This window comes from Anopheles ziemanni, chromosome 3, assembly GCF_943734765.1.
Source record: "Anopheles ziemanni chromosome 3, idAnoZiCoDA_A2_x.2, whole genome shotgun sequence".
In the NCBI taxonomy this organism is placed as follows: domain Eukaryota; kingdom Metazoa; phylum Arthropoda; class Insecta; order Diptera; family Culicidae; genus Anopheles; species Anopheles ziemanni.
This window is the reverse complement of record NC_080706.1, coordinates 61595282-61618500: the sequence shown is the minus strand read 5'-3', so window position 1 is coordinate 61618500 and position 23219 is coordinate 61595282. Positions and strand designations below refer to the sequence as shown.

The following is a 23219-nucleotide window of genomic DNA, read 5'->3' as shown; positions in this document are numbered from 1 at the left end:
GAATGACAAGTTCTAAAAAGATTCAGCATTAATTTTAGAATTTTAGCGAATTGAGACGCCCGTGATTGTTTACATTACAAATAAGATGCTTATTTTCCTGTGTCCGAATTTAAGATTCCCTTGCCCCTACTTCTTTTGGGAGATTTGAAAGCAGATAATTGAAGTTGATGAGACAAATCTGCATTAGTACTTAATATGATAAATCTGTATGGTTTTGATACTTTATGTACAAACTTACTATGTGCTTGTATCAATTGATACATATTGTAAATTGATAAGTGAATTGTATATCTTAATAGCCAACTATATTCTCAAAATGACAGTGAAACTAGTTCGTCATAATAAGCAAACGGTATGTACTAGTGTTCTTAGTAATTGAAGACTTTGGTTTCGGTTCGCTGAGCCATCTCGTTAGAAGATAGGACCCGCAGTTCTGAAAGGTTGCTCACCCCTGCCATAGGGGTTCATTATGATTGGACCGTTTCTAACGTTTACTTCTCTTCGAAATAATCTTCTGCCTTATTCTATTGGGTGTGAGCTAAAAAAATGTGTTTTACTTCAGTAAATCAACCAGAAGGTTAAAATTAAACAGTTGCCTTGCTGGATTTCCTGAAATTGTTGTATTAGGTCACACATTCTATGTCAAGGTCAAGGTGAGGTCAATGACTCGATCGAACATTGATGGAGTTATCTAAATTTCTGGTAGTTGTGGAATATGGTTTTTATTAGAATTGAGGGGTCAGTCGCTAAAATTGGCCAAGCCACTAAAAAGTTATTGAGAAATTAGTTGCTTTAGCCATTATTTACAGTTGTGACCAAGGTTTTTGAAGCTTTCCAGTGGAAAGAGTTGTCATCGGCAGCCATAACGGAAAACCAAAAACAATAGAGACGCGCATGTGCGCCATTTACATTGTCGCCTGATAACAAATGTGCGCAGGAGTGGAAGAGAACTATTGGAAAGGACATCCAACGGTCTCGTTTGCTCAGGATCAGGTCGATTCGGACGTCGGATTTTCCCATCAGAGTTGGCAGTATTTCAGTAGAGTCTCTTCGGGCTCGGGTGGTCATTTTAATTTCGGCTACGAATCCGTGCACTGCTGTTGTGTTGCAAATATCTGCCTGAAGCCATTTGAAGTCAGCACTTTACTCCCAAGCGACACCAGTTTTAGTAGATAGCAAACCGGAAAAGAGTGAGCGTAAAGTAAAAAACCAACCTAAACCACCGATTCAGCAAGTAGCGTTTTCACACATTTTTTTGAGGCTGCCGGACACAGTTTTGGAGAAACGAGAAGAAAAAAAAAACCAATCGTCGATTGTTAGATAATTGTACCACCCGCCGTGGCCCCATCCCTGGCCGCAAGCTTACGCCGGAACGAAAAAAGGCATCCGGAAAAGGGGATCCTCGAACAGATTCTCGTGTGGTTTGATTTTTGAACACTCGTTTTGTGGAGCTCTTGAGAGTTGTGGTAGGCTAAGACTGAAACAAAGCGCACGCACAGCGGATTCTGTGCTACGGGTAGTGTTTTTTTTTTCCTACGAAAGTTGGCTTAAATGTTGAGTCCGAACCTTTGTAGCTGACCGGATTGCCAAATCGAATATTCTCGTGGACGAAAGTGAAAAGGGCGAAAACAAGGAATTAGACAAAGCTGTTTGATTTAACTTAAAGAGGATGCATTTATTGAGCTGATTAGTAATGTAAAATTTTAGCCGAAGAGAAAACCAAACCCCAGTTTTATCGCACTAGACCTCGTTCCTCGGTAACATAAAGTATTCGAAACATTATCAGTAGTGCTAGTGAGCTAGAATCGCCGTTTTGTAGCGTTCTGTGCGTTGCCATAGGTGTTAGAAGTTATACTAGACGTACTCAAAAAGTACCGTAGAAGCCCACGACAATACTAGAAACTCCTCCATTGTGGAACAGATACACCTCCTGCACAAGCGGTGGTGGAATTAAGTTTGGTGAAGCGGGGAAACAAGAACTCTTATGACTATCGCCGCGGATAAAGTAAACCCCGAAACGCAATGAAAGCGTATAACTGAGTAGTGCATTTGCTGGTGCGGTCCTTGAGGATCATTACGACACACAGTATTCGTTGGCAGGGGAGAAGATTCTTGACGAAAAGTGAATACTCCTCATCGAGACTACCAGCAGCACGCGGCAAGAAAGGGGGAGGGAGAGAGAAAGATACAGAAGAAATTAAACCACGCGACCGAGTTACGGGATATCTCGTAACAACGGCGAACAAGACAGCCAGGCACGGCGGACCGAATCGGTGGTCGCGAACGCAAGGAAAAGCCAACCTCGCCATCTCCAACTGCCGGCGACGAACAACTACCCACACAGTTAGTCCAATGAAACCAAGTTTCAAGAACGGAAAGTTCGCCACATCTATCTACGAAAAATGTCTCTGCCAAAAGAATGGAATCTCCAGGTGAGTACCCGCCGGGGGAACGAGGTGGACATGGGTTTTTTGAGTAAGTGGATTTTTTTACAACGTTACGGAACCGGGCGACTCGCACAGACTGGTAGGTCGGGATTTTCCGCCACTGCGGGTGACGCTGGGAAACGCCACTGTTGCAGCAGCTGCACAAGTTCGTGGAAAATCGATAACTCCCTCCATTGGTGGGAAGGCTCTCGGCGACTGCCCTTGCTGTTGCCCTGTTCGTCGCTTATCCCCCGGTCAGCAGATACCATTGTTCGATTGGGGGAAAGAGTCGCTCACGATTTGCCTACTGCGCGACGATGATAAGGCTGCGATGCCGGAGGTGCAGGAGCGTGGTGTATGTACTTGCGCAGGATAGTGCCGCTGACGGAGGCTGATTGTGAGCGAGGACAGTGGTGGACTTTTTCGTGGACGATTGGGTAGACGGATGTTGGGTATTGTAGACCCTCACTCTATACCTCAATCCACTTCCCTGTTCTTGACTGCAGGACTAACTCTACTCGTCGTGTCTGCGCTCTATATGATTACGAAACGTGCACGTTTCTTTTCACCCTCAACGTCTCTCGCTTCGGCTTCCTGAACTCCTCCACAAGTTGTGGATGGAAGCAGCTGAACTCCAGAATTCTCGGTTTTGTGCCGGATGCAATGCTATTCCTCGGGCATGGGGTTGTGGGTTATTAATTAAAATTGCTGCTACCAAAGTTGTCACATGCGACTAGAGAATGTAAGAGCTCGCATACCGTGGCTCGCGACTTGACAAGTCCGCGAGCTACTGGTTTCCATTTTGCTCTACTTAATTTTCCGCCTCTAGAGGGATGCTGGACTTGAAATAGATGCCACTCTGGTTTCTTTGTGTCGCCACAAACGATTGGCCAGCAGCTATACGCCGCAGTCCGTTCGGCTGCAGCCTAAAATGTAGGTCAAAGCCGGGACTGTTAAATGAATCCAGGCAGCACAGGTTAAGCTATATGCTTGCCGCATTTTACCGCAAGGATTCTGCTGCCCCAGACACAATATGTGTCATGTTTGCTTTGTGCACTGCGGTTGTTTGTTGCTTTTGCGGTATTAATAAATTATCAAAAAATGTTGTTTGCCGCTTCTTAGTTGATGAGAAGTGGTGAACGATAAAAAAACACAGTTTTGCGTTTCGCATGAACCTTACTAAAATTATGGTAAAATAAAAGTACTTGTAGCAGGTGTTCATTTGCCAACAGTAGCAAAAGAACCCTATCATGCTCTAAACGACCTTGAGCCGTTAATTAGGTCAGAGCTTCTCGCAAGGTCTTGTTCTGGAATGCATATCCGGATGATAATGAAAACTTAATCGTTTCCTATATCGTGTTAATGTAATCAAATTTTCATGTATAATGTTTTTCGATCGAAGTTAAGTAAAATGTCGCACGACAGTGCAGTGCACCAATGAAGATAAACTTTTATCAAAATAATATAGTATTCATTTCATTCACTGTCTATTCACTAGTATGCAGTGTTAATCTAGTTTTTCATTTCTTAAATATCTCGAATTGTATGTTTATATCCTCAGTAGCTCCGAGATTATTATAACGGTCCTTTTTGCTTTACACCGAGCAAGCGGAAGGAGAGATGCATAAAAAAACCAGAAACGACCAAATATAGTCAACAAATATACGTAAAAATAGCGTGTTAAAAAGATCGGTCAAAATGATCGCTAAAAAGCATTATAGGGGTGGTCAACTTGGTTCTCGGGACTAGTTTTGTCCAAAGATGTAACTTTGGATTTTAAGAAACGCCTTAATTTTTTATTAAAAAATGTTGCGTCGTTCTCGATACATGAATATCGGAAATTGCGTTTCGGTCAAAATGATCGCTCTTTGGATTCTAGTGTTAATAAAGTTTTTTTTTCAAATCAAATATTCAATCCCAATTTTTTTTTTCGTGATATGATCCATGTACTTCATATAACTTTTAACTAGATGTTATAATTTTAATATGATTTGTTTCAAAGATTTCGAAAGTAGTCTAATAACATGAAAAAAAAAAATTAATTCACAATTATCTGTAGTTTTAACTTATTGATTTGTGTTTAAAAAATTTTTGTTTATAAAATTCTATGGCATAACTTTGTGGTTTAAATAAACTTTTGAATAGTCTAGTGTAATCGAAGTGTTTTAGTTCGATCACAATGTTTTTCCCTGTTTGATACTTTCACAAACTGCTTATTGATATGATAGAGTTACGGTACCAATAGTAGCGCAGTTAGTCATGTAACTAACAATATGGTGTAATTTTTAGGTGTTAAGAACACAATATTTAACATATTTATACCAATTATGATCGGAACACATCATATGATTTGAAAAACATCTATTTTCACTGTAAACCATAAAAAATACACAAAAAAGCATATTTTTCTTCCTCGTTGTTTGTTCGTATAATGGCGATATGGTCCTATAGTATAGGTTGTGGTATCGCGTTCCTATAGTGGTGGTAGCACTTGGAAATGACTGAATATATTTTGACTGTGACTTATTTTTGAAGCATAGTTCAAACAAAACGGCAAAATTACTCATAAACCGATGCATCGTCTTGGTCATAGACCAATGCATTGACCTAAAAAACCAATGCATTTTGCAGGGATTTATGGCTTTAAGGAAATCATGGTATATCTGATAAATTCTTAAGAAATCCAGCATCCACGATTTACTAATATCTGTTCGGAAAACATTAATGTACTGTTCGGAAAACATTAATTTTGGAGCCTTAATTTATTAAGGAATGGGAAGGTTTATCTTTTGAAGACTCCGCAGGAGATCAAAGAACATTTCGTAAAGAACAAATATCTCCATTCTATTTATTTAGTCGTAGAGCTGGGATTTTGTTCCACTACAAGCACTATTGGTACTAGCTCCACTATAAGAGCACTTACCTTATTTCAATTTCACTTTCAAAAATCACATTACAGATGATAAAGTATTGATAAATAGATAAATTAGAATTCTCTTATGTTGATTAATGATACAACAACTTCTTCTACTTTTATGTTTATTATGGTTTTATAGAAATGTTTTTTATATGATTAAAAAAGCATTTATTCAAAATTATTGTATCCATCAACATACTGCATCTATTTACAATATTTGTTAGTTTTATATTTTTTATTTGGTTTATCTATTGAAATTATAGTGAAATACTGACAAAATATTTGAACGATCAAAATAGCTGAAAATGGGATCATTTGTTGACGCTGGAAATCCTTTAGGCCATGCCTGAATAATTCCGCAGAGCAGTATAAGTATCCGCTTGAACAACGCCTTAAAATTTAATCAATTACGATACGATAATATCACCATTTGCTGGAAGGCATCAAACTTTGACATTGACTTGCTACAGCAATCAGTCTGATGCAATGTTTCAATGATGTCATACTGGTATTAGGAAGGGTACGACATGAGCCTTGCTTTTTATCCATATGATGATGGATGAAGCGAGAAGCTCTATTTTCCAATGTGTTTCACGTGGAAAGAAGGTATAAATATAGCGCCATAGTGTTTCTGTAGCTTTTTGTTTTTTCTTGAGTACTCGAGCATTAGACTCACAGGAAAATCAATCAATCCGGGATGATGAGGGGTATGTGAAAAGGGTAGCTGCACGGCCATTTTGAAACGGCCCTGGCCGTGATGGTGGTACAATTGCCTTCTGGTGTCCTGTCGGATGTTTCTGTGATAGGTTGAGGGATTGGTGAGCATGGCATGAACTACAATGAGCCAGGAAGTGTTGCCCTTGAGACAAATAGTTGCACGGAATGGAACATTGAGTCATAAGATATCTTTTCCTATATACAAGACCTCCGAAGGGAAACAGTGGATATCATACCATGTGACTAAACTTGGCTCTGCAGAAAATTAAGAAAGTACTACTAGCTGCTATAAAAGACGTCTTCTACACTACAGACATGAAAATGAGGTTTCGGTGTAATGGGAATCAGTTTGGTTACTTAAGTAAAAATAATATTAAAAATACATTGAACATAAATTTTCTGCATTGTTCTACAAACTATATCAGAAAATGTCTACGCTGACCCATGACAAAAATATACATAACATAACTTGCGATATTGTTTGGAAAGTTTAATGAGCTATTAATTCCAATCAGACGGTATACAACCTTGCTAGTCGGGAGGAGGATAAACAAACTTTTTTATCGTGCAATCAACAAATCATCTTATGTCCAACGAATGAGCGAATGACACAATAGGTTACGCCAGAATTTAAAGTTTTGTCGATGGCTCGTGCCTCATGGAGTTACAAGTTCGGGTTGGGTCCAAATGCGCATTTTACTGAACTACACTGGAATCGAAAGAGAGTTGGTAGTGTAAGCGAAACAATGCTAGTATATTGATCAACTTTCCTTTTTTCTTCGTATGACTCAGCGAAAAACGTGTTTTACAAATGCCATTCAATCTTGTTTTGCTTTGTCCGCGCAACAATTTTGATGAATTTTGTGGTATACAAAGAAAGGAACTTACATAAATTTAATTTACGAAAATCAATCGTCATTGAATGTTAACACAGAAACATCCCGATTAGAAATTGAATCAATATGTGTCTTTTTTTGCTTTTTTGTCTTGTATACAAACATGCTTGTAAGTTACACACATGTTTTCATTCTGGATAGGATTTCTCAAATTTGCGAAAAAAGGAAAATCTAAAATAAAATTTTAATATTGGGTAACGGTGCCAATAGTGGCGCAGTTAGTCATATAATTAAAAATATGGTATAATTTATAAGTGTTAAGGACACAATATTTTACATATCTATACCTATTATGATTGAAACACGGCTTTTCTTCTCAATAACATCTATTTTCACCGTAAACCACAACTCGATAAAAAGCATATTTTTTTTCCTAGTTGTGTCGTGTTCCTATAGTGGTGGTAATACTTGGAAATGACGGAATATATTTTGACTGTGACTTATTTTTGAAGCATATTTAAAAATTCTTCAGAAATCCAGCATATTAGTACAACCTGTTCGGAAAATATTAATTTTTGGCCTTAATTCATTACGGAATGGGGAAGGTTTATCGTTTAAACACGTCGCAGAAGATCAAAGAACATTTCATAGAAGAACAAATCTCCATTGTAATTATTTCGTCGTAGATCTGGAATTTTGTTCCACTACAACAACTATTGGTATTAGCATCACTATAGAAGCTCTTACCCTACATATTTTGGCCCACTTTTACATCTAAATTAAAACTGTTTTTCGAGCTCAAAAAGTCAAGTAATGTTTTGATAATTCCTTAAAAAGGTCAAAGCTTAAGAAAAACATTATTTACGATTGTTTTTACGTAGTGGTTACTTATATTTCAAGGTGTGCGAGCTATCTGCTTACAGCATGATGGGTTGAAAAAGTGACAGCTTCGTAGATTTTAACGATTTTCTCTAAAAATATTGATATAGGTAATCGCTCTCAAATTTGGTATTTAACTAGAATAAATCGATATTAACACAGGTCAAAGCGTATTTTTATTTCAAATGAGTGTGTTAATTGATCTCCTCCTCTGGTTTGCTTAATTTGCCAATCCTGGAAAGTGGTAACTCCCCTCCATATGTTGGATAAGGGAGATACCGGCTACACGAATAGGAGAGAGCATTTTTGGCCGTCTTATGGAAGTTGTGCTAACCGCTGTACGCAAGGAAAAGAGAGCTGACTGGTAGTGTTGCGCGAATCAGATTCAGATTCAGGAATCTTCATGAATCTTTGATTGATTTAAATCATGAAATCTCCAAGATTAATGAAACCCGGCTTTGCTAGGGCTTGAAAACAAGCAGGAAGAAAATGAGAGGGCACTAAAGTTGTGTAAATCTGATTAAGATTCATGAAACAAAAAATCCTCAAGACACAGGAAGGAGGAAAAGTCATCAGCCAAAACTGGGTTGAGGGCCCATTTTTTTTTTCGATCGCATAATCCACGCCATCTCGCCAAGATTCGGTTCGTGAATCGAATCACTCATTGCAGAAGATTCATATGAATGAATCTCATCGAAAGATTCATTAAGCATAACACTGCTGACTGGTCTTTTTCGTGAAGGGTCGCTTTGATCCCACCACTTCATGATTTGCTTTGAAGTTTAAACAAATATCTTACATATGATAACTCCGTCATTCTCAAACCTGTGTTGGGGTAAGATGTGGGACTCATCATCATCATCTCCTTTCTAGTGAGCCAAAATTACATGCAAGGGCCAAAAGTCCCGCAAATACCCTACTGCACTTCTACTTTGTATTTTTTTAACAAAAATCATTTAAAAATTAATGTTTACAGTTATCGTTTTTCGGTCAGTCAGGATATCTCCTTTTCACTGAACGAATTGGAATTCGATTGCATATATCTTCCAACGATTTTCACATATAACATGTAAATGAATGTTTATGTACTATATCTAGATAATTTATCATTCGGTAAAGGGAGGTTGGTTACGTGGTCTGTGTGCGTGGACGATCTGCATGGCTTGAAATCAGGACTTAATCCTTTGTAGTATCGCGTGTGAGCCATTCAAATTGGCAGAACATAGTAAACAATTTGCTCTGTCAAGAGTTTACCTTGTCATGCATTGTGGTGTGTTATTGATTAAATAATTCAACGATTTGAATTTAAAACGGAATCATCGTGTTTCACAGAAACCAATTTAAATCTATACCGATTAACTGCAAATACACGATTTTTCTGTAACGTGATCTTGATTGATATTATCTATATTTGGAAATTTATATTTTACTTCACCCAGTTCTGACTCACTTAACAAGGAAGTTGTGACATGACGCATTGTGCTTGAATCAAGCTGGGAATTTAGTTCATGTTTTCCTAATTCGAGACCTTATTCAAATATGTCGCAACTGACTATTTGCTAAGTAAGACTTATCAAAACTTTTAATTATCAATGGCAATACTATTTCATCAATCTCTGATATCGGGTATATACACAAATCAAATATACAACTTGTTCGGTTGGTCACGAGGTAGTAATTGAAACGTTTTTCTCTGCAGACATCGCAGGAGTGTCTTAATCAGTACCTGCGACCACAAAGCCTCTTCTCGGAGGATATCGAAATACAGCCCCACGCGGATGACAGCCATCTGTTTGACGGCGTCTACCATCCGTCCATACCGGACCAGCGATGTCGGGCCCCTGTCAATGCCGCCCTGCTGGCGGAGTTCGAAAACAGCGGATCCCTGTTTTCGATCCAGTCTGCACCGGTGGTTACGGCCCGGAAGGAACCAACGCTCGTCAACACGCTACAAAACCCGGCACTCGCTGCAGGCAACATACAAGCATCACCCAACAAGTTTATCGAACAGGGTTGTCGAGGAGAACCAGCGGCAGCGACAACGACAGCAATTGGTGGCAACGATGGACCAGCTGCTAACGATAGCGCAAGTTTGCTCGATGTCTTCGGTGGTCCGTTGCCAGCAAAGGCATCCGCTGGAGCTGCACGCAGCGATACTTTACTTAGGCCATCCTCACTGGCACTTGATACGCACTATAACCCAGTCAAGCAGCACACTGGTAGGGAATGTCCCCTTAGGATCTGCTAGTAGTAGCGATTGTAATTCGTGGTCCTTGCATTTCTAGTGGAGCCGCAGCCTTCGACCGAGCTGGACGAGGATGACAACGAGAACCTGCTGACTGTCTCGAGTTTAACTGCTCGGCCGCTGATAGCAAAATCTCGAGAAATACGTAGCAAAAAGTAAGGCACTATGGCGACAAGTGAATTGTTTTTGACATCGAACCTCGACGTTGGAAGCAGTAGCATATGAAGTTTCTACTCTACTTTACTTTCAGGCAAAGGCTTGATCTTCGGAAGCAGCGGAAGCAGGTGGCATCTGAGTCGAGCGAGGACGACGATGATAGTCCGCCGGATGGAGGCTACGGATGGGTAATCGTTTTCGGTGCTTTCTCGGTACAGTTCTGGGTTGCCGGGTTAGTCAAATCGTACGGCGTGCTCTATGTGGAGATAATGGAGAACTTTCCGAATGCCTCGGCCACTACCGCTTCTTGGATACCGGCAATCCTATCGGCGCTGTGCCTGGTACTAGCACCGCTCTCTAGTGCACTGTGCCAACGATTCTCCTGTCGTATAGTGGTAATAATTGGCGGCGTATTTTGTGGGCTCGGACTGACACTCAGCTACTTTGCGACCAGCATGTACCATCTGTTGTTTACTTTTGGCATCCTTACAGGTACTGGGTGGATTGCTTAGGTAAAGTTTCGTAAACATCAATTATCTTTAAAAATATTATCTTTCATGCAACAGGAATAGGAGGTGGCCTCTCCACAACCCCAGGCATCGTGATCGTTTCCCAGTATTTTGAAAAACACCGTGCTCTAGCGAACGGAATAACGATCTCGGGAACGGCCGCCGGAAGTTTTGTATTTCCAATGCTGATTGAACGGTTGATCCACTTGTTTGGATTTCATGGCACCCTTCTGATACTGGGTAAGTCTTGATAGATTTGCGGTGTCTTAAGCTCAAAACAGAGAGACACTCTTTTACCTTTTTCCGTTTTTAGGTGGCTGTATGCTACACGTGTGCGTATCCGGTGCCTTGTACCGGCCACTCGAGAAAAAACAAGATGTTGAGCCCCATAAGGAAGGCACTCAGTTTTCTTCTCGTACCGACTTTCGCGAAAACCTCGGCCACTTGAGTTCGTCGGAGGATCACCTCAGTAAGCGCTGCTTGGAAGACCTGTTTCTTGATGATCAAAATCGCAATAGTCTTAATATTGATAGCAAATTCGGTAAGTTCGCTCAACATCACTTGACGCCTGGCGCTGTCTCATGCTTTAGTATCAACATTTATTTTCGATCTACTACACTGAACTAACTCATACGAGACACCTAGATGACGTTGTGTAGGGGGTTAGTTTTTAACCAAGTTGACTTCGAAACTTTCGGACTTTTACTGCAAATTCGATTGCTATGTACTGCAGGGTATTCAGCGGTTCGTTTTTAGAGTGAGATCCTTCGCACGTTAGCTTCATTCGCCAAGATTCTCCAAGGGGTATGTTCTGTGCATTCCATCCGTTTCGTCTTTTGCGCATTTTCCACAAGTTCTGTCGGATTAGTGATAGGGTTCGATAGGCATTTCGCTCATCAGCTTAGATAGTTTCAGTAATTAAGATTGGGTGTTTTATTGTATTAGACACAGAATACGCAATCGGAATCAGGATGTCTTGCGCAACTTCGACATCATCAGGGCAACTTCATCGTAAGTGTGGTATTGTGCTGCTCAATGTGTGTTTGAGGATATATTGTCATTCATTAGTTTTCATCAACGTTGCTAGGGACAAACAATCGCATGAGACATAGTACTTGACCAAAGATCCGAAGAGTTTTGCTCCGACTGGTAGTTAACATAAGTTCTGCATTTTGCTTTGTTTCTACTCGCTATTCCACTTGATTTGGGATTTGTAAGGATGTTTTCTTCGCTGAAATGGAGACGGGTTTATTCTGCAGTAAAATAAGTCATTCTTCAATGCTCTTCCACGTCGAGGAATCGACTGTATATACCGTATTCACTATCACCAGTTTTGTTTTTTTCATACAAACATAATGCAAATTGTTCTCTTATAATTTTAGCTAAAAACATTTTGCTCAAGTATCATACATCTGATAATTGTAAATGAGCAGATTGTTTGAACACCGAGGGCCGTAACTTACTTAAGGTGGCAATTAGTATATTGTTCTACATGGCTCATACTATTCCTTAAACATCTCTTCTTTTGCAATTCGATACGACACTTTTAAACACTCACAACAAAAAAACAAACAAAATCAAATCGTCTGCAAATTCTTTTGTGGTAAAAAAATTGAACCTGAAATTAATTACTCAATCCAAAAAGAGTATGATGAACATCACATAAAATCGCTTCTAATTTTTTCTAGATTTTTTGCAGATAAAATATCTCTCATCTGTACTTTGTTTAAAGTAGCCAAATCCCCTATACCAAGCCCAATGCAAATGCGAAAAAAGAATGAATCACTTATCAGATACGTTGACAAGTTGAAATCAGATGAAAAACACAAACCACGGCATGGAATAGCGTCGGTATACCGAATCGCTGTGTCCTGGTCAAGGGTGGTGATGTGACGCATCAACGTGTGCAACCTGGGTGCTGTAATGCTTCCGTAACAAGTCTCGTACTGAGTCTCGAGCAAAAAACATAGAAAAGGCGCTATAGTACAGCAAAGGTATGGGGATACGTGCATATCGGTCCGATCATGAGTATATTTTACTTCAGAACCATAACATTATCACATGCAATTTGTAATTTGTACTAGTCCATAGTGGTACACTTAATAAGAATCATTATTTTGAGTATTCTGTACATTTTTCAATTGTTTTAAACTAGTTTTACTTGTTGTTTTGTTGAGTCCTTGGGAAAACATGTAATATTTAATTTCCAATATTGTATGTCATCAATTTTGATTTATCACACACAACTTTCCATCAATTGTTTAAATTTACGTTTTTCATCAATGACCTTTGAGGCTTGAAACAAAAATACCGTTGGCTTGACAGACTCCAGATAATGGTGGATTTTAATTAGATGTTGGGTGAAAAGTGTATGCTTTAATACCCAAGAGCCAGGTTTATAAAATCAAGGGTAAATTCGAGATCTTTAACAAATTCTAAACATTGAGCTAACTGGATTGCAAACAGATGAAAAATTATAACTTTATCTTATCGTGGAGCAGCAATAAGATGAATTAATTGCAATGGTTTATGCTAGTATAAACCTAAGCGTATGAGCTGTTTCAAGCCAGGAAATTGAGTTGTTAGTAATATGTTTGAATTATAGTTTCGTAATGTATCAAAAGCATGTACTTTCTCAAGGCGCGGACTGCGTGTTGTATGCGATACGGCGGAGGCTGTACGAGAGTGAGTGGACAAGGTTAGTGGTCTCATGAGGCTGCAGCCAGTGTGAAATTATGTTATGTGTGTCAAATGTTCGAGGATTGAACTGCAGCAACTGAAAAGCGACACCTGGCCAATTAAGATGAAATGTACTGAAAGTCGGGGTCGGTGTTTTATGAAAATTTCAAATGGAAATCCCGGACTAGCCTTTCGGCCCCAGCATTCCCAATGCTCACATTTTACGTTCGGGACTGATGTGCTTTGGCATTAAAAAAGTAAAGAAGCGCAGTGATTGACATTCTAGTGTACACATAATTCATCAATTGGAGCTATGCGACAGACAGTTGGCCTTACGCTAGGAAATGGAATCGTCCGGGTCCCCATTCATGCTAGTCAGCTTAACGACATAACGGGTAGATAAAAAAGGACACTTGCGATTAGGAATACGTAGCCCGCACGAGGAACGTTCCTTTAATGACACTAAACCAGAGTTGATATGGATGCAACCTAGCCATCCCTTACCGGCTTATCCGTACCCGATGTCGCGTAACCTATACCGTTTTACCTATTTGATTCTGTGTTCTGTGTGTTTAGCAAGAGCGGATAACCTTATATTTTGCCTACTATGTATGAACCCCACCCATTTTCTAGTCAACATTACGGAAAAAACGCTCCAAGAAAGTGAAGACGAACTGAAAGATATCCTCTCGAGTGCAATCTTTCTTAAGCCAATCGCGTCGATTCGGAGCTGCAGCATACTGCACTCGGTCGAAGATCTGAGCACCGATTCGACCTGCGTCTATAGGAATCGGGGCAGCGGGTATGACTCGAAGCGGAACAGCATGCGGTACAAGCAACAGCTTCACCAGCAGCGCCAGGAAACACAGGCCCGGCTTCAGGCGGCGGAACCGGTCGGATCACAATTGACACTAGCGGCGGCCGATGGTGGGGGCGCTTGCGGAGAAGCACCGCTACTTGGCCCGCTGCTGATGGCCACAAATGAGCTGGACAAGGCGGCGCTAGGAACTAACAAGGACTCAGCGGCCGCTACTGTGCCTACGGTGCTGAGCTCGAGCACGCTGTGTACGATGGTACCAGTGAAGGCATTGGCCCAGAACAACAACCGTGGTTTAAGTAAGAGCATGATCATTCCGACCCCAGTAGGCGATCTCAATGAAATCTTCGATGACGACCATTACCCAGCCTACAAAATGACCCTAGCGGAGAAGATTAGCCAGTAAGTGTTCGATTTAATACTCTCTACACCAGTGATGTCAAACTCGTTTGACCTCGCGGGCCACATTTCGCCCCATTTATTGGATTGATGAAAATATGTTCTTATCAGTGTGATTTGATCCAAACAGTCAATCGTAATTAACACCTTCAAATGTTTAAAATATTACATTACTTATAAAATTACTTCTCGTAAAATACAATTTTCAGTAAAAGATAAATTTTCTTTAACACTATTGTGCATTTTGGTAAAGATTTAAAAAAAAGTATATGTGCATTATTACTACAGCTAACTTATTGCTCCACATCTGTTATTTTATTAAGAATGCTCTTCTAGTTCATAACGTTTGTTTTGTATTTACACTATTCGCTTGTCACGAAAATCTTTGTGAAATCTTTGCTCTTGTCAACCGCAATATCATCGGCGTGATGTGGATCAAAGTTGTATATCACTTTCTTATAGAAATTGATGAAATTGACGTTCGTTCAGTTCTCTTGCAATTCATTCAATTCAACAAAAAAACATTTTACTATTCAAACAATAGCTAATACTCAAAGATCCAAACTTTCGATGTATTACCTCAAAGGGGTCGCGGGCCGGATCCGATGTGCTTGCGGGCCGCATGTGGCCCGCGGGCCGTATGTTTGACATCCCTGCTCTACACTAAAATAGCCACAATGTTGATTAAACACGAATTGCTCAATAGCCTAATTTCATGTGTCCTCGAACTGTGGGAGCGCTTATGTTTCTACCTTATTCTCTCTTCTACTTCAAGCAAACCCTCTTTGCATCATTTGGTTTGGACCTACTTCAACCATACTAATGTGTTGTTTTTTCTTTTCATTACCACAGATATCTAGACATTACGCTCCTGCAGGAGATCACGTTCATACTAATGTGCCTCTCGGTAGCTTTAATGTCGGTGGGATGTCCGTATATGCTTTACTACTTACCGGCGTATGTCATTTCAGCCGGTAAGCATTCAGCGTGCCCTAGCCAGACTTGCAACTAGTAACTTAACTATTAAATTATTTTGTTTTCTACAGGATATACCAAATCAGAAGCAGGATATTTGGTTGCTGTAAGTGCGGCCTTAGACTTGGTAGGGCGGTTGGCTTTGGGATGGCTGTCCGACTTGGACCTGTTTGACCGCAAGAAGGCGTACATTGTTTGGTAATTAGATTGGAAGTCCCCCTGGTCGGATGACCTTTTCTCCTAACCGTTGGATTCTATTTCTTTGTAGCATTCTAGGCGCAGGTACGGCGGTGCTCACTATACCGTCGAGCAGTAATACCTGGTTCATCATAGTGATCAGTGCCGGCTGTTACGGATTGTGTCTGGGTAGCTGGTACCTCCTGGTTCCGGTACTGCTGGCCGATCTGTTTGGGACGGAGCGCATTAGCTCCAGCTATGGCTTGGTTCGGATGTTCCAAAGTATTGGTGCAATCTCGGTGCCACCACTAGCAGGTTTTTAACCGACGGAAAACAGAATTATCGATTCCGTCGCCCTTCCCACCGCCAGCCCGTGTTGGTGCAGCCAGAACTTCTCAACGTTACTAACATATTTTTTGCACTGTCTTCTTTTCTTTCTTCTTTCTTGCTTTCTTTCTCGATGTTCGCCTTTCCTTCGCTCCACTCGTTTGATCGTTCACCTGTTCGTCCGTCCGCCCGCGTCGAAAACCAATTAACCATCATGCAAATGTTTCAATCTTTCATCTCCACATCACAACACAACTCATTCCCAATGCTATATAGGTTTACTGCGCGATGTCTCCGGAGGGTACGAGATCTGCTTCTATTGCATGGGGGTTTGTATGTTGATGGGCAGTGTACCGTTGATCGTTATTATCCTTCGCGACTCGATCGCCCTCAAGGACAAACGACTTCAACTCGACCAGGCTGCCTAAACTTGATGGTTCACCAAAGCAGACGGACGGAAGAGACATCGGTGGTCGCATGATGAATGAGCAGATTTTGGAACTCACTAAAATGCATACTGGCATTCAAAACATAGGGTAAAAACAATAATACTTAATAATTTTAGAGTTTAAGCTATCTGAACCAACTAAAAATAAAAAAGAAGAACAATAAATAAACAAAAGAATCAAGCATGCGGACCTTATTCAATTTTATTTTTCAATAAGCAATTGCAAATGATAGTATCAAGATCAGTAAAAAAAAGAGAGGAAGGGTCAAAGCTTGGTGTGGGAGGTCTTCGCCAAAATCTCTTAACCGGTTAACACGTTAAGCGCTACGCGCAAATTGTACTACTTCCCGTTCTGCCAGCGATTCGTAGAAACGCCGGCCTACCCAACGGGCTCTGTCGGCCCGAGCAGACCGACGCCGGCTTACGGGGAAGAACACTGTCGGCCCCACGGGGCCGACGTAGCGCTTAACGTGTTAATTGGAAATTTTGGATCATAGTACCCATGGTTTCACGGGTATGAAACATACCAAATTTGCAGTTGTGCCCTGGCTGCTCGTAAATCGGGGTCCACACCAAGGTGTCCAACCGAGACCGGACCCTCCCCTGTACGAGAGGACTGGCTATCCACGTACAACAGGGAAACAAGTCTCGTAAGTCCTTAACGGGCAGGCATGACCAAGAGGTCGTTACGCCAAGAAGAAGAAGAAGAAGACAAACATCGACGATATTTTGCCCCACCGTAAAAGGTATATATTTCTCTGTCATCTCCTACTTGTTGAGTGCAGTTTGTTTACGTTACGGCACCCGAAAAATCTTTGGTAAAAAAAATTAATTAAAACTGAGTTTCATAACTGAATTACATTTGTGAAGGCTAGAGACAAGTAGTACAACGAAAAATCCGATGTTTCGTGAAGAATATTGCTCGTTTTGTTCGCGTTTGTGTTTCGGCTTGTTTACGTTTTTCCAGCTGTTGGTTTGTTTTCGTTTCGAATTGACATTTGACAAGAGCTAGCGCGACGTCTCGTTTTCCGCTCTACAGTAGCGCGATTTGTGCGACATTTTTTTTGTATGGAGTTCAGCCGCCTGTCAGGCGGCGTCGCGTTTTGTGACGGGACGTCGCGCTGTAGTGTGGACCCCGTGTTGGATAGTATGTTTAATTTTGCAAATCCCAAAATTCTTCATTCTCCTATGGAAAAGTAACAATAATAAGCTGGATGCTACAATCTGACCGTGCAAACGCAGCAACCACTGTAGAGATTTTTTGCTCAAGGTACTTACATCCCTAGAATTGAATGGAGGAACTTGGGTTTCATACATTTATGTATGCTTAGTAACGCAGCCAGCAGTGTTATGATGTTTTGATTCGATAAATTTGACAATTGTCAACACCCGGTAAACATTAGTTGTTTTGTAGAATCGTAAACATCGCATCACTCGTCTGAGGTTGTTCCTTTATACCATAAATAATTTATTAAACAATAACTAGAATGGAGCCTGTTTGTATATTATGCGAAGAGAAGTTCAATGCCGATCAGTCCAAGGATTTAGCAGATCATGCTAAAATATTCTTCAGCATTACTGCTATCGATGTAACTACTACATTAGGGATAAGCATGTTTATAAACAGGTTATGCGTAAGTTGTGTTTTCCACAGATTTCCGTTTGGGAAGGTATAAATTTGCTGAAAATATGCAACTTATGTGAAGAAAAACTGTTGCAGTATGAGATCTTTCGTTCGCTTTGCATTAAAGTATGCACAAAGCTAAGTCAGGTGTGTTTGCATTCAACTGGAGAAATTTCCTTGATCATTAATTCCTATATTTTAACAGCATTCTAGAGTCGTAGATGTTTCACCGTCGCCATTGGTAAAGTTTGAAGATAAAATCGAAGGTGCGTTGTGTGCTGATGATAAACTACTCAATAATACAAATACTGCGATCGAAGATAACAGGCAGCCAAGTTCTGGGAAAAAATTGAAAACAGTCGTAGAAAATGAATCAAACGACAGAGCCTTTGAAAGCGACGTACAAAACGATAATGAGGTGTGTGCCAACGATTCGTCAGATAGCAGTGAAAAGAGGAGCACGTTACAAGTACCAGAGTGCCATTTATGTGGAAAAAAATTTCGCATGAAAAATCATCTGGAGGGACATGTAAGGGTGCACCAAGGGCTTAAGCCTGCATTATGTAAACTTTGCGGGAAATCATTCATCAGATGGCACAGTCTTAAGCTGCATGTGCTTCAAAAGCACACAGAGCGTCGGAGCGATGCGCCAAGGACCTCCTTCAAGTGCGATTTCGCCGGGTGCGAATTGGCATTCACAAATAAGCAAGGTATGTTGCATCACCGCAAAAAGCACAATCCAGAGTACACTAAACCCGCTCCAACGACGTTTGTGTGTGAGTTATGTGGCAAAACATTCTCTTCCAAAGGATCGTTGCAGGTAAGAGTAGCAAACGGTTTTGAAAATTTCAAAGCAAACGTGTGAAGTAAAAATTATTTACAACTATAATGTTGCCTTTTCTAGAAACATTCCTATATTCATACCGGAAACATGCCATTTCACTGTGCAGTATGTGATAAAAGATATCCTACTTCACACAAGCTAAAGGAGCATACCATGCGCCACCAGGGCATAAAAAATCATACATGTCCTCAATGTGGTCTCAAGAAGACGACAATGCACGAGCTAAGAGTACATATGAATTATCATACGAAGGAAAGAACCTTCCCATGTGGATTCTGTACCAAAATTTTCATGAATACAGGTATTATGAATATTTTTCTTATACAGTTTAACCTGGATAACTTGAAACAAAATTTGCCTAATGAGATTTTAGACGATTTCATAATTATTTTAAAATTTGGAGTCACTTTAACTATATTACAACCACTCATGCGTTATGAAGGATTTCTATCATTTTTGAATCCAGATTAAACTGATTTCAGATATCTCGCTTAAAAAAAATTCAAAAACCTTTTTATTTTTCTGGTATTTTGTTTGGCTCATTCAGGTAATCTTGCTACCCACGTGAAAACTGTGCATCAAAAACTAACACCGTTCAGCTGCACGCACTGCAGTCGATCTTTTGGTAAGAAAGAATCGCTGAAACGTCATATAATGACCCACACTGGCGAACGACCACACGAGTGTTCTGTATGTGGCAAGCGCTTCATTCAATTAGTAGCCCTTCGCAGTCATTCAAAAGTACATACAAAAAAAGGAAACTGTTAAATTACACCTAGTTAACCGTCACCCGTTCAACCAAAGCTACCTACGTAGACGTACAACCGGACTAAACGGGGAGTCCATACATTTTGTATGGGAGACTCCGTTTTCCTGTACTTCAGACTAAATAACTTGTTATCTAGACGTCGGATCGATTTGAAATTTTAAGTGAAGATGCTTGAGGGTGTTTCCCAAAATATTGTATAACTTTCATAATTTTAAAAATTCATTAAGTATGTTAATTTGAGGTTCCAAAAAATTCACCCTTCACATCTATGATCTATGAGTGCATCTATGTGTAGCTCCATCATTTTGATAAGAGTTTGCATTTTCTGCATGTGTAGATAAGAGTTTGCATTTTTTGTATTTCAGCATACATATCTTTGATCATTGAAACTGAATTGCTTGAAATTTTCAGAAATTTATTCAATTTTTTTCCAAAAATATTTTTGAAATGTTAAATGTTCAAATAGGATTGTTTCATTCAGAAACACGAATTCTATAATTTAAACATTTATGCCTTACGTTTAGGTCTTAAAATCTTAATCTAATATTAACTACAAGTATGCTACATATCATTTTGTTCAGAAAATGCGCGCCACAAACACGTTTATTAATCCGCTTCTATTTGACTATGTGTGTCATTCAAAGTACAATCAAAGCTAAGTAAAAGTTAGAGTTATGCAAAAATTCAATCCTTAGAATAGATAAAACCGAACAGACATATAAAAAAATTACTAGAAACAGCATTTCCTTGGAAAAAGAATTAAATAACGGACAAAACTCTGTTCCCAGTTGAAGCATGAAGAATGAATGAAATTTTGAAAATTCCCACTTGAAGCGACTGAGAGTTTATTAATTTTTACAATGTTTTGATTTATGATTTATGATTTATGCAACTTTCCAAAAAATTTCAAGTAGTTAAGTATCTAAGTGCAAAGATATCAGTACTTAAATAGAAAAATCAAACTACTATGTAAAATATATGAACTACACAGATAAATGGTTGTAGATGTGAAGGCTAAAATTTTTTGAAACCTCAAATTAACATACTTTATGAATTTTTAAAATTATGAAAGTTATACAATAATTTGGAAAACACCCCCGAGTTTCTTCACTGGAAATTTCAAATCGATCCAACATCTCAATAAAAAGATATTTAGTCTGAAGTACAGGAAAACGGAATCTCCCATACAAAATGTATGGACTACCCGGGTAGTCCGGTTGAACGTTTGAGGGGTATCAACCAAAAACGCGAATAAAAATTATTTAAATTCCTTGAAAAAAAAATTTTCTTTATAAAAACGATAGAAAATGAATTTTCCTCGGAAATGAGTGTCTACGAATTCTAAAAGTTTCATGCCGATACATAAATCCAATCAAAAGTTAAAACAAAACAAAATTCCAAAAACTACCCGGGTAGGCGGTTGAACGTCCTACGTGATACAAAACTGCTCGATGTTTGTAACACGTAGGACGATTTGCTCGAAATCGCCTAGCAGGTAGTAGCTGATCTGTACGGTCAGTTTTGCGTTGATTCAAAATTAAATTAAGTCAATGTATGCGAGAGTTGTAGAAGAAAACCCGAGCACGTTTAGTTGTATGCTCAATTTTTTTTTTATGTGGCACGACATCCCCTAGTGGGGGGACAAGGCCTCTCTCCGAGGAGAGTTTTCGGTGACCGAAAGACGGTATATTATAGATCGGTGGTCAGCCGTTCGTAATATCGGGAGGTGCCAGACTCGAGATTCGATCCCATACCTGTGGCGTGGTATTTCCTCGCGCTACCGCTGCGCCATGGGCACCCCCCCATGCTCAATATTACGCCTGATTAAATATGATCAAAAAGTACTAAAAATGCAAAAAAAAATAAATGTGTTTCAATCATGAATCATAAACTTATTTAATAACCACGTAATAGATTATAACCTATTTATTTTTTATGTGGCACGACATCCCCTAGTGGGACAACGCCTTTCTCAGAAGAGAGTTCCTGATGAATATACCGAAAGACGTTATATTATAGATCGGTGGTCAGCCATTCGTAATACCGGGAGGTGCCAGACTCGAGATTCGATCCCACACCTGTGGCGTGGACCTGTTGATTTAGTTATTGATAATTGGTTACAACTTAAATTTAGTTATTGGTAATTGGTTACAACTTAACCAGTTTATTTTGTATTTTAAATCGCCAATACGATACAATAAGATTATACACCTAACTTGCAATTAGGTCGATAAAAAAGATGAATTTAGAAGGCCAGTATGGTAGAATCCTCTATCGACAGCGGTCGGTTATTTTATTTCAAACTAGCTGATTAATCCGATTTCATTCGGGTAGAAAGACAATTCCAAACGAAAGAGTGTTTTTATTTGGTATCTTGAGTTTTACAATGTTAAGAATGTTGGACGTTTCACGCTTGAAAATTGGCTTTTTTATAATTATGTTTGGTGTAAATTGATTAGATCGATGTTGTGTGATTGAGAAAATTTGTAGGAGAAGATGGACGAAGTCTGAGATGAGATTGATCTCTCAAATTGTGACCATTCGATTTAGTGACCCCGAATACTACGAAAATGATATTCATATTGCATTTTAACCATTGTTGAGCTATAGGGGTAAGATGGTAGCCCCTTTTATCATTTCCTGTACATGAATGAAATTTTATTACATGACGGCTACATATTTAAGTAGCACGTGTACCAAATTTTGTAAAAACCCATTCCATAGCCGAAGAAATGATTTGGAAACGGCGGCGCGCCCGCAGCGAGCGCAGCGAGCGGACTGCGCTAGTTCTACTGAAAAAGAGAGTTTGTTATAGTTTTGAGAAATAAGGGGGGCCCGTGGGCCCCGTTAGCGATCAAATATTCGAAAAGAATGCATGCGTCGCGCTTTGCATAGCTTCAGGCGCTTAATGTGAACCAGTAGGAAGAGGAGAATCTAGCCCGAGGCCTCATTTACTCTTTTACCAAAAACCTACTCAACGTTCTTGCATCGACAAAATTACAGCTTTTGCAAAAGCAGAAAAAGAGCTTTTCCGAGGAGCGAACGGAACGAAGCGAAGGCGGCATTCGGTGCTTACCATATTTATAACAGTTGTCTTTTTTACTCGTACATGGAAGGGGAAGAATGCCCAACAAATTCGCTCGACTTTATCTGTACGCTAGCGAACGTTCGCTCGAATTCTGAGCGTAGCTTCAACACCGAACGTGAACCGAAGGAAGGAAAGAAACAACTGCCATTAGAGCGAGAGGCAATGCTGACACACGGTAAGCTCCAGCCGCTCGAAAAAAACGATCTTTCGGTGTAAAAATCTTCACGTGTGGCACCTCGGTTTACTGAACGGATGCTATTCAGAACTGACAGCGAAGATGAAAAATTGTGTACTGAATTAAGTAGCATGCAGTGTAGTTTAGCCGCCGAAATGTCACAGTTTGACAGATGTGCATTGCAAGAATTTGTTTTCGTGAAACCGTAAACA

The 23219-nt window shown here is 39.9% G+C and overlaps 2 protein-coding genes across 2 annotated transcripts; both read left to right on the top strand.

Moving 5' to 3' along the window:
• The first annotated feature begins 2295 nt into the window (after positions 1 to 2295).
• Positions 2296 to 16559, top strand: LOC131286369 (uncharacterized). Its single transcript, XM_058315315.1, has 12 exons — positions 2296 to 2432; positions 9475 to 9748; positions 9800 to 10003; positions 10061 to 10175; positions 10271 to 10668; positions 10743 to 10925; positions 10999 to 11226; positions 13998 to 14583; positions 15433 to 15554; positions 15627 to 15753; positions 15824 to 16047; positions 16336 to 16559. The coding sequence occupies exons 1-12, from the start codon at positions 2403 to 2405 to the stop codon at positions 16485 to 16487; spliced, it is 2643 nt and encodes an 880-aa protein (XP_058171298.1). The 5' UTR covers positions 2296 to 2402; the 3' UTR covers positions 16488 to 16559.
• Positions 16560 to 17935: 1376 nt separating this feature from the next.
• Positions 17936 to 21236, top strand: LOC131285188 (uncharacterized). The gene is made up of 4 exons (XM_058314050.1): positions 17936 to 18096; positions 18162 to 18278; positions 18337 to 18549; positions 21213 to 21236. The coding sequence occupies exons 1-4, from the start codon at positions 17995 to 17997 to the stop codon at positions 21234 to 21236; spliced, it is 456 nt and encodes a 151-aa protein (XP_058170033.1). The 5' UTR covers positions 17936 to 17994.
• Positions 21237 to 23219: the final 1983 nt, after the last annotated feature.